Source organism: Euleptes europaea, chromosome 1 (assembly GCF_029931775.1).
Source record: "Euleptes europaea isolate rEulEur1 chromosome 1, rEulEur1.hap1, whole genome shotgun sequence".
In the NCBI taxonomy this organism is placed as follows: Eukaryota; Metazoa; Chordata; class Lepidosauria; order Squamata; family Sphaerodactylidae; genus Euleptes; species Euleptes europaea.
In genome coordinates, this window is record NC_079312.1 from 134,459,210 (window position 1) to 134,471,421 (window position 12,212).

At 44.6% G+C, this 12,212-nt stretch overlaps 1 protein-coding gene across 1 annotated transcript in view; it reads left to right on the forward strand.

The window, feature by feature from the left end:
• The window catches only part of GAA (alpha glucosidase), a 28,618-nt gene extending 18,504 nt beyond the window's left edge, over nucleotides 1-10,114 (forward strand). Inside the window, exons 14-19 of the mRNA XM_056854841.1 lie at nucleotides 456-604; nucleotides 2,089-2,230; nucleotides 3,448-3,546; nucleotides 3,753-3,917; nucleotides 7,506-7,658; nucleotides 10,014-10,114. Coding sequence (XP_056710819.1) covers nucleotides 456-604; nucleotides 2,089-2,230; nucleotides 3,448-3,546; nucleotides 3,753-3,917; nucleotides 7,506-7,658; nucleotides 10,014-10,073 — 768 coding nt within the window. The 3' untranslated portion in view covers nucleotides 10,074-10,114. The remainder of the gene's footprint in view (nucleotides 1-455; nucleotides 605-2,088; nucleotides 2,231-3,447; nucleotides 3,547-3,752; nucleotides 3,918-7,505; nucleotides 7,659-10,013) is intronic.
• The last annotated feature ends 2,098 nt before the right edge of the window (nucleotides 10,115-12,212 follow it).

Sequence of the window (12,212 nt, forward strand, 5' to 3'; positions counted from 1 at the left end):
TGCAAAGAGAAAAGCTTGATTCTGTGTTAATATAAATTAACACAGGGGAGGGGCTGTGGCTCACTGGTAGAGCATCTGCTTGGCATGCAGAAGGTCCCAGGTTCAATCCCCGGCATCTCCAGTTGAAGGGACTGGGCAAGTAGGTGATGTTAAAGATCTCTACCTGAGACCCCGGAGAGCTGCTACCAGTCTGACTAGACAATACTGACTTGGATGGACCGAGGGTCTGATTTAGTATACAGCAAATTCTCTAAGGTGTTCACTCCCACTGATGGCAGTTCCACTCCTTAGAATGTGATTGGGTTCCAGAGAAAGAAGGAACACGGGAGTGATCCCTGGAAGTTGGGGAGTCAAGCGTAGTTTTCTGAATCCATCCTTGGCAAACTTGGGGGGGGGGGGCAATGCACTTTCTGGTGCAAGAGCTCTGCAACGTGGCGTGCCTTTCTGTTTTGCAGCCCCAGGAGCCGTACTCCTTCAGTCAGGGAGCCCAGAAGGCCATGAGGAAAGCCCTTCTCCTGCGCTACTCACTTCTTCCCTACCTCTACACTCTCTTCCACAAGGCCCACTCTGCAGGGGAGACGGTTGCCCGCCCTCTTTACCTGGAGTAAGTCAGAGAGCTGAGTGGACTGTGGTGATTCAGGCAGGGTTTCATCGGGCATTTGACTTGGGGCTTTGGAGCAGGGGCTGCTCCAGAATTGGGAATCTCTACAATCTTGGACTTCCATAGTCTTCCATCAGATGGAGACTGAGCACTACGTTTTCCATGTGATCTGCTGGCCTAGCACAAGAAAGTGGAAGGCACAGACTCAGCTTTGTAATAGCATGTATGAAGACGATAGCTGACTCAACACAGCATCCCTGGACTGGGAATATGGATGCAGTATTTAATTTAGTATACAGATGCATCATTTACTTTAGAAAATGTATATGCCGCCTCTCCCAAAGCTAGTAAAAAGATTAAAACTCTAAATTAATGTAACAATTCAATTAAAACTAACCTCCTTAGCAATATAACCATCATAACCTAACAGTTGTAAAACAAACGGTCCTTCAACAGCATAAAGCAACATAAAAGCAAGCCAAACGTCAAAATAGGCAGCATACGGGCCATAACATCAGAGAATAGTACTAAAATGGACAGCTATAATGTGGGTTTAAACTTCTTCGCTTGAATACCTGGGCAAACAGTAATATTGTAGCCTGGCATCTAAGTGTTAGGCAGGCCTCAGTGGCAGGGTGCCCCTACTGAGAAAGCCCTGTCTCTAGTTGCCATCCACCTTACCTCAATGTGCGGGAGCACAGAGAACAGGGCTTGGGAGGACAATCTTAACTGGAGGGCTGTGCTGTACAAGAGGAGACATGCAATTTTGCTTTCTTCAGTTTTAGAGAATGCAGTAGGAGCAGGTGCACTGGATGTGCATCCAGCTCTTGTAAAGCGGCCCATGCCAATGTACCATTAGTAAAGTACCCAAAGAGGCTGTATTCTAAATTTAGATCTGTGTGTGTTTTGGACGTGGATTCAAATCCATGCTCAGCCACACAACAGATTTCTGCGATTGCTCAGTCTAATCTACCCTTCAGAATTGTTGTGAGGGTAAAGCGAAGGAGAAAGTCAGATGTGTCATCCTGAGCTCCACAGAGGAAAGACAGGATACAGCTGTGGCCATTAAGCAGTTGAAAGACTCGTTCTGTTTGCTGTGGTCTTTGCCCAAGAGCCCTGATATCCTTCCCAGTGTCAGCTGAAGGAAGATGCTCTGAAGCTGGAGAATGTGTTCGATGTGGTGGATGAGAGGGAGGGCTTCCTGACCAAAACCAAAGCTTTGAACCAAAGCGTGGGCTGGATCCAGCAGTAAATTTCTGCTGATGGAAGAGTGGAGCAGATTTTTGCTGATTTCTCCCTGCTACTACAAACCCCCAATTTGCTCCTCGAGGAGGTTCCTTGTCCCTCAGGAACAGCATTTTCAGAAGCATTTCAGGCTGCATAGGGGCGTGGGTGGAGAACAAAGTCCCATTCCATTGACAGAAATCCCTCCCATCAGCAGAAGCAATAGCTGAATCCAATCAATTGTATGAATGCCTTCTTTGCAGGTTCCCCGAAGACCCCAATACGTGGAACATTGACCGGCAGCTCATGTGGGGAGCAGCACTTCTTATCACCCCTGTACTGGAGGCAGGGAAGACAAAAGTCAGCGGCTACTTCCCTTTGGGCACATGGTACAACCCAATGGCTGTGAGTGTTGCTGCTTCCTCTGGTAAAGATTCAGATTGGGTCTGTGTGGTCATTTGACAGAAGGACAGTCTGTAACTGTGTGTGTTAAGTGCTGTCAAGTCGCTTCCGACTCATGGTGACCCTATGAATCAGTGTCCTCCAAAACGTCCTATCATTAATAGCCTTGCTCAGGTCTTGCAAGCTGAGGGCCGTGGCTTCCTTTACAGAGTCAATCCAGCTCTTGTTGGGTCTTCCTCTTTTCCTGCTGCCTTCAACTTTTCCTAGCATGATTGTCTTTTCCCTTAACTAGTGGCTGCCATTTATTTAAATATGCATTGTCTGCTTTTCTCCCCAATGGGGGCCCAAAGCAGCTTACAACACTGTTCTCTCCTCCTCTGTTTTACCCTCATAATATCAGCCCTGTGAGGTAGGTTAGGCTGTGTATGTGACTGACCCAAGGATGCCCACAAGCTTCCATGGCAGAGTGGGGATTTGAACCTGAGTCTCCCAAATCCTTTTCTGACACTCTAACCATTATACCACACTGGATGTCCCCTTTTCATCTCTGACAAATGCAGCTTTCCACATCATGCCAGCGTTCCTAGATCAAAAGCACATCCCTCTGTTAGATGTCTGTAAATTTTGAATTCAGACGGGACACTGGTCATGGCCTGGTTGCCATTTTGTTGGCATATGGGTGCCCCCTGCATTTCTTTCCTCCCCAGGTTTTTGGTTCCCTTTGCAAGGAGACTAGTAGTTCGCTGGTACTTGAAGCTCTTCCATGTTTACGGGTCCCAGAGATTGTCCCAGTCCCATGCGTGTACCCTCTTTGCTGCTGAAGGTGAAATGTTATTGTTTTAAAGTGGCAGTGATCTGAATCATCCAGTTTTAAGCTAACATGATGTAATCTGAAGTTAACATGGGTTTTGAAGGTAGCAGGACATGCTTAAATTAGCAGGAGTTTGCTAACGTTCATATTTATTTTTAATACAAAACATTGGCTGAACCTTACTAAATAGCGGCTTGTTGCCTACAAGCTCCAACAGTGCGCTGTTCTTCCATTCCCGCACATAAGCAGAAAGGAAGGAATAATTAAGGGGTAGTGAGTCATCTAGAGGACAGGTTCCTTTGGTGACCAATTTGGCCTGAATATTGGGCATCTTTTGTGTGTTCTTTCGGTCTGTCCCCTCCCAGCAAGCACATCCCATAGTGTATCTATTTTTCCTGCATCTTTTCAGGGATCCACCATTCACAGCAAGGGGCAGTGGATTCTCTTACCAGCTCCACTTGACACAATCAATGTCCACATACGTGCAGGATACATCTTACCATTGCAGGTGAGTCACCTCTACTGATTTCTCTTGCACATCATCACTACTACATGCATGCACATAATACCCACTCAGAGACTTTGCTGGTAGAACTGGGGGGGGGGGGGGAATCTTCAGGATTCTCTTGATGAGGGTATCTTGGTTGGTGTGTGTATGCGTATTACTAAAGAGGAACTAAGACTTTGATGCTAGGATGTATCTTCTTTCTTCAGGAGCCTGCCTTAACAACCACAGAGTCCCGCAAAAAGGGGATGACCCTGGTGGTGGCTTTGACACCAGAAGGGGTGGCTAGAGGTGACCTATTCTGGGATGATGGTGAAGGACTACTGACTTTTGAGAAGGGTGACTATACACAGATCCTCTTTCTGGCGAGAAATGTGAGTTTCTGGAAAAAACAAATCTGATCCAAAGAATGGAGCAGTAGTAGTAAAGAGATTAGCCTTTAGCTACGCCTTTTATAACATTTGCCTTTTGATCATTTGTTATCTACCTTGAGTCTCTGGGAAGGAGCAAGTTCTAAAGTCAAATAAGACCCATCAAATGGGGGGGAATAGGGCTGATCTTAAGAGAATACTGCTAGATCCCTTGAACAGTGGTATGTGGCCTAATTATTACTGTAGATCTGTGAAGAAAAGGCACACTTTGTCTTCCTCTCCCCCCCCCACCCCCTGGGCAAGATGTCGTAAAACGGAGGGCAGCCAGTGCGTCAGGACAAGGAATTCAGTTTCATAAAATTAATCCAGATTGGTCTAAGCAAGTAAACCCATGTGATACAATCAAAGATGAACACAGTCCCCAAGTGTACTGGTCCATCTGTCCTAAGAGCAAACATTACCAATTGTTTGGCCTTGAGTAGTAAAGGAATGGCTATCCAATGTGCCCCATCTTCAAATTGGAAGGCTACCCAAGAGATAGTCCAGTGGTTCCCAAACTATGCTGCACAGAGCACTTGGTGCTCCTCGAAACATCTCCTAGTGCTCCGTGAAGAGATTGAAAAGAAAAATACTACTGTCATTCAGGTCAGTGTATGGGTGCTAGGTGAAAATTAGTGCTCTGTGACGAATTTCTCTCCTGAAAAGTGCTCCATGACTCAAAAAGTTTGGGAACCGCTGATTTAGTCCATTTCTTCCCACCCAGAAGTATTCCTTGAAAGAAAAGAAGATCAAAGAAAGAGGTCCAACAACCTCCCTAGGTAGTTCAAACAATCAATACAATAAAGAATATTTACATAGTATTTAATCTGTGTATTTCTATCAATTTAAAACCATGCCCTTTGCTCTACCATCACTGAACAATTGTGCCCTTTATTCTTTCCCCCAGAGATTGTTTTGATTATTTAAATGCTCTTAGTTCCCCTCTCCCTAATTGTCTTTTCACCAGGCTGTACTGATTCAGTTCCTTTCTCCTGTTTCCAGGGAGATTTGTCTTGCCAACTTTTTAGTGCATCTGTAGCTCTCCCCTCATATCCTTGCCTTTTGTACTGGCTAGACCAAAACTCAGTGCATCAAATAAGACCTTGCAGGTGTAGAGTAGCAAAATGCTATTCCTCTGCCATAATCTTGGCATTGGTACAATGCAAAATGGTCTTCTGTTAAGAAAATGCTGTAGCCCATTTGAACAAGTATCCAGCCCACTCAATATCTAGCTATGGCTTGTCTCTGCTGTCCTGTGATGCCCCTTTATGTTAACAAAATGTTGTACAGAATGTAAGTTCTGATAGCAGTTCTGATAGCACCACAGGATCTCCTGAATGTACAGGTCACCCCTTTGTGGAATGTGACTGCGAGGAGACCGGGTCTGCTCTCCAGCAGGCCGGTTCCTCTTTAGTTCAAAGTCACCAAATGTTTTCCTAAGAAAACCCAAGTTCCTTACTGAGCTCCCGGATTCCCCCGTTGAGCGCAATACAGGTATATTGCCACCAGCTCTCAATTCCAAAAGGCTGGCTTTCCGGGGATGAGCTGAGAGCTACTCTTCCCCAGCCAGTTTCCCAAAAGTCAAAAGAGGCAAAAACCGTCCCTGCAGAGTAGAGCTTCTGCCAGGGGAGGCTTGTTGCCACAAAACACTAAGGTAGGTGGTTTCCCACACACACACACACACTCAGGCACTTGGATTTAGCCCTGAGACCCAAAAAAGGTTTCTCAGACTTCAATATAAAGTCTATAAGTTTATTTTAATAAAATGTGCTCGTTACAGAAAGGAAATTATTCGTGAGACAGGTAGCATAAAACAAGAAATCTTAGCAATCTCTAACTTCACAGTAATTCTTTAAGTTTCAGGCAAAATAGGCAAAGTTTCCAAGAGAGTAACAAATACAAGGTTTTAGTTGATTTATAGTTACCAAGAACCAGGTTTGGTCCTAACACGCAGAGTGTCAGTCCTTCATGGTTGCCAAAAGGTGATGATAGCTCGGGGACATGGCCAGCATGTCCCCCTCCCAAGCTTCATGATTAGAACAGAGTCCATATTTATCTCTCCCATCTCATCAGGTTATGGCCATTCGCCCTATGAGATGTTGAGAATGCAATAAACTTGTAAGATTTTTGGCATGACACCTCTAGGCCTTTTGAAGTTAAGGATGTATTTGCATTTCTGCAGCAATGCAAAACATCTGGGCTCTTTCAAGCTTTTGAGATGTCAGGCTTCTAACAGGATTGTCACCAAAAGAACAGATAGCTGATTTACAATAGGAAGGCATTGAAATGGAGGTGCTTTGAAGTGGAGGTGATGGTGCCTCCGGTCTCCACACCTTTCTCCCCAAAGTGAAGTGGCTTCCCATGGGAAATGGGAATGGTTTCTCACGGGAATGGTTTGTGAGAGAGCTGGTCATCAGCTCCCAGAGTCTGATTTCAAGACATTGAAGACATAGAAGGCCGCAGCCTGAACCAAAGTTTGGTGATCAGAAGAAGAGCAAGGCTGCTTTTCTTCAGTGACAATTACCTGTTATGCATTCCAGACTGACCCACAGAAAAACACTTGGTGGTTTCCTCTGAGCCCTTTCACCATGTGAGAATTGGAAGGTGGAAGCCCTTGCTGAGTATTCACAGAAAATGTATGGATAAATTCCCATTTCTCAGTTCAAAACCGAAAAACATTTGAAAATTCAAGTTGCTTTAATTAATTAATTATACATTTTTGAAAGAAGTTTCTGATTATCCTACAAATAACTCAGATTTACTAAGCACTTTGTTTCTTCTTTTTTTCTAAGGATGTGAAACTACATATTTGGAAATAATCAAATATTTTAAAATTCTAGCTTGTAGAAATATCCTAGGAAATAACCTCATTGTGTGTGGATTAAGTGCTGTCAAGTTGCTTTGCTTCTGACATGGTGACCCTATGAATTAATGATCTCCAAAACATCCTGTCATTAACAGCCTTACTCAGGTCTTGCAAACTGAGGGCCAGGGCTTCCTTAATTGAGTCAATTTGGGTTTTTTCCTCAGAAGATCCTTTTTTCTTTCTTTTGGCTTGCTGCACTGGCTGTTAGGAATGAGCTGTTAGTCTCAGACTTTAAGAGGGGGACTGGAGAGAGAGAGAGATGAGTCAGACCCTGAACATTCTTCCGTTCTGCTGCTCTCATGCTATCCCATTGATGTGTAGATTGCTACACAGGGAATTGTCCTTCCTTCCAGCTGACACCTTCTCTCAACACATTCTTCTCCATCTTGGCACCATGGGAGCAGAGCATGCCTCGTGCATCTCCATCCATTCTGGTTAGTTAGACTAGATTAGACTCTTCTCTCTACTGCATCCTGTCTGGAATGGAGTTCCTTACAATAAAGGACTCATATTAGTTTTGCAAAGATAAAAAGGCCCTCTGTGTAACCACACCAGGTAAACTCTGCTGTGACATGTGCCTTGAGCACTCTGCTAACTCAATATTCCTTCATTGTTGAGGCATGCTTAATTTGGTTACATCCAAACCGCCATGATGTCCAACTGCTCACATCCTTCCTCTGTTTCAGAGCATGCTGGTAAATGAGATTGTGAGGCTCAATGGCCAAGTCGATGGGCTGTTGCTTCAGGTAGTGTCTGTGTTGGGTGTTTCCAGCCCTCCTCATCACGTCCTGGCAAATGGCATCCCAGTTGCAGACTTCTCTTACCGCCTAGACACAAAGGTAAAGTTGTCTCTGGACACAGAGGGTGAGGCATGTTTCTGTTTGCATTACAAAAAGCTATTCCTTGAGACCAGCATACAAGAAAATATGGAGAAACTTCAGTTGTTTCAGCAAGGAAGCATACAGTATATTTTGTAAAGACTCAGAAGACCAAGGTCATTTATGCATGGGTACGTACACTCACGTTTGCCTCTGGTCTGTCTCGGTTGTTCCTTGGAGTTATGCATGAGTTTTCCATCCATTAGAGATGACTTCGCTGCCAGCCCTCACAAATCCCGTTCCTTTGTTAACCCAATTCTTCCTTCGCCCCTAAGCTCAGCCTGGGTGAAATCTCCATGCATAAGGCAAAGTGTGGGACATGGAAGCTTGGTTTCTCTCACAGCCAATTACAAAGCAGCATGTAAAGAGGCGGGGATTCAAATGCTTCCTGTTTCCTCTGAGCTCTTTCTGAGGAGAAGAAAGGCTTTTTAAAACTGAGGCTTGGATTTCTCCCTCCCCCCCTCCTTTCAGATTTCTCCATTTTTTGTTTTTGTTCTTAAAATGCTTTTTTATGCAGCAATTGGGTTTTTTTGGGGGGGATTTTCTCTCACAGTAAGCTCTACAAAGTAAGCCAATTACAAAGCAGCGTTTTAAGGGGTGGGGACTTGATTTGAGCTTGAAGACTGCTGGTGCATAGATTTCCAACAGGAAAGTGTGGGTCCAGGGAGCAACGAACCTCAGGTAAAACTCCCATGCATAAACGACCAAAGATGGTCAGGGAGTAGGGAGTAGCTCTGAAAGGTTGAGTCTAACAATCCATCAGTAGAAAGCACTGACTGTCACAGGTCTTTCCTGCATCCCCTCCCTGTGGTCCTTTCAGACTGTGGGAAAGCTTATTCCTGGGGTCATGGGACCTGCACGGACAAACAGCCATGCAGGTGTGGAGGCTGCAGGAGGAAGGGGATGAGATTGGCCTTTCTGCCACTTCTGTCAATGCAGCTCCACTGACGGAAGAGGGAGGAGAGGGGCAACGTCTCTCCTTTCCTCCTCCCCACTGCAGCCTCCCTATGCACATGGCGATTAGACCACACGGGTTCTACAATCTTGAGAAATAAACTTTGCAGGGCTCGGAAAGAACTGCTGTGGGGAGTGGAATCAGGGAAAGATCTGCAGTCTTTGCATTCGTGTATTGCTGGAGCCAACCCAAAGTGTCCAGCTCTACTCCTTCTTCACTCCCATCATGCTCAATATTTGTTCCATTGTTATCTCTCTTTCCTGTCTTTCTTCTGAGGAGCTTAGACCAGTATACATGAGTCTTCTTTCCATTTCATCTTCACAACAATCCTGTTCGGTAGGTAAGACTGAGACTGAATAACTAGCATAAAATCAGCTGGTGAGCTTCATGGCCAACTAGAAATTTCTCCTAAATCAAGTCTGATACTGTAGCCAGTCCCACAACACTGCCCTTCTGCTGATACTTTCCAAATTATGTAAAAATACAGATAAGGGGAACTTGTGCATCTTGCCATAATTCTTGATACTTGGTGCAAAAATCTTGTGGTAGTTCAGTTTTAAACATGGGTTTAATCAGGAAAATATTTAGAGACTCTTTCTGTGTGGAGCATGTATGATCGCTTCTTCTAATGCCTGAAACAAATGCAGTTATGTACCTAAACCAATGATACTCACTCAGCGTCTCTTTGACATGCCACCTGTGGCTCCTTTCAGCACTGTTCCCCAATGTGCCACCTGCCCCGTTTCTGGAATGTGAGCAAGGCCCTTGGCTGGTGGGACTTCTGACTGACAGGTAGTTCCCATCTTAAAACAGCTGGTGCCAGAGGAACAGGTGAATTGTGAGCCTCCCTGAGGTGCAGGCCTCTCACCAAAGAAGAAAGTAAATGTGACTCTTTTGGTTGATGATAACTGTGAATGTGGCTGTGAGTGGTGGAGAGAGTACCAGCAATCTAAAAAAGAAAAGCAGGCTCCTGCTGCCACTTGCACCTGGGGTTTGGGCAGCTGGCTTCTAGCAGCAGTGGTGGCTCCTGCCCACCTTGCATGGAGTGAAGGCCACTCCTTGCTTGGCCCTGGTCAGAGAGGGTTGGCAGTGATTCTGGAGCCCCATTCTGGACATTTGCCCTGGGCCCCAGAATCACTAGGAATGCCCCTGATCTCAGCGACCACATGTATAGAAACCCCCCCCCCCCAAAGACAAGACAGTTCATACAATTTGTGCCTCCATCTCTTGGGCTGTGAGCCCACCTGCATCCTCTTATGCTCCAACAGGTGATACCATCTGAACTAGTCCATCGTCCCTCATTGTGATTCCTGACTGTTGACTGAGAAGCTGTCGCTAACGGTCTGTTGTTCCTCCCTCAGATCCTTAACATCTCCCTCTCTCTGCTGATGGGGGAGCAATTTGTCATCACCTGGTCCTGACCCTAGAAGGGAAGCTCATCGGTTTTGCAGAACCATAATGAGAAATGGGAAAACTAGTGATGAATGCTCGTGTTGTCTTGATGGTTTATCTAAGAATGGTTCCCTTAGAAGAAGCTGTTTCTTCTGGAGAAAGAGGAGGACCCTGAAGTTTTCATTTAAGAAAGATGCTTGACCACTCTTGCTCTGAATGAGACTGAGCTGTTCTATCGTGACACTGTTTTCCTGTGTCATTTTTGTAATGTTCTTACTTTCCCGGAGGAGAAAAATTGTGGAAAAGGAAGATGGCTGCTGTTTGGGTGTGATGAGCGCTCCCCTAATGATACTCCCAGATGTAGGATTAAGCCTGCACAGGTGTTGAAGCAGGAGGGAGTCATCTTCATGTGTACCATTTTAGTTACCATGCTCCATACCTCTTGGAATCAAGGCCCACTCTCCCAGTGGCTAGAATAATCCTGGATGGAGCTCTGAAGCATTAAGGGAAATGTAAGTGACGCTGTTTTGGAGCAGGCATGGAAATGCTCAGGGAAAGACTGCAATGTTTCAGAGCAGTCGAATCACACATCTCACAGCTATATTTTTCATTTTCAACTTGTTAGTGCAGCTGGGGCAGGGGGCAGCCAAAGGCATGCCTTTGATACAGTTTGTGCCAAATATCCCTGTTTTCAGAAACGGGCTTCAGGGGTGGAAGTGGGTTATGCTGCAAGAGCAATTCTCACAAAGGAAAAAAAAAACACCCTCTGTTGGGACAGATACAAGGTGGAAAGAGCCAGTTGCAGAGGAACTTAGGGAGGGCAGGGCGCATCTTTGCTTTTGAAATTTGCAATGTGTCTTCAATCTGATCAAAAATGGAGTGTTTTTCCAATAAAGATTTGTCCTGAATATTGTACGGTTATCTTAAATGGTGTTGGAGCTACTTCATAAATAGGAGAAGGATATGGCAGTGCTCTGGTACAGGAACCAATGGCAGAACATGAATCTTGATTATCTCACTTTTGCTCTTTTACTTCTTAATTCATTGCACTCACCTTCCCTCTAAGAATCTGGGAACAGGCCAAGTATTTTCCCATCTCAGTGCTGGCCCAGTTTAAACAGGTTTAGCTTTATTCCCGGAACTAGGATGAGGTGCATTCAGACCATTCCTTTGTTGACTCAGCAATTATTACCAGCAGTCAAATGATTAGTGATCAAAACACCTAAATCTGTTTTTTTTTAATAATCCTGTGCTGTTACCCTTTGAATTACACACATACAAAAGAATAATGATCAGGAAGTAGGAAGACAGAACAATAGTAATAAAAGCTATACAATTATGCTAGATGCAGTGATCATGTTAAAAGAAGGGGCAAAATAGAATTACAGCTACTGCCGTGCTAAGGTTCTACTATTAATTCCTAATAGATAGAACTTTAACAGGAAAGGAGGAGTGATGTGTACCTAGTGATACTGGAGGGGGGCATAGGAAATAAATACTGTGGCTAGCATGTAAGAGGGAAATGCAGGCTTGATTGAGTGTATATATATATCCCTCCTTTTGTTGAAGACCTATTTACTTTTAAGATTTAAAGATTAATGCTATACAGGACAGAATGATGTAGTCCTCATAGGGTATTTGATGAAGATCTAGTTGTAGGCATGGATTATTGATTATGTATAAGGGGTGTGTGTTGTGTGTTGTATGTGTTGTTTTATGTTGTCTGGAAAATAACAATTTTTTTTTTTTAAGGAAATGCAGGCTTGTCACTTCCAGGGTGGGGGGGTTATATTCTTCAGAAAAGCATGCATTTCTAAACGTTAAACTAAAGTTAAATGTAAATATTGTCCACATTGCTAAAATAGGTAGAAGCTAGCAAAGCATAATAAAAGGGGTCACAAAATTGAACTATCCCATAGTAATCAAAACCTGTTGAGGTCTCTTGCTTGAGAGCCCATGTGGTATAGTAGTTAGAATGAAAGACCATCATCTGGGAGACCTGAGTTCAGTTCTCCACTCTCCCATGGAAATGTGTCGGGTGACCTTGGCCAGGCTCACACATTTACCATAACCTATCACTCAGGGTTGTGTGGATAAAATGTAGGAGAGGAGACTTGTGTAAGTCACTTGGGGCTTCTGTTGGGGAGAAAGGTGGGGGTGTGACTGAA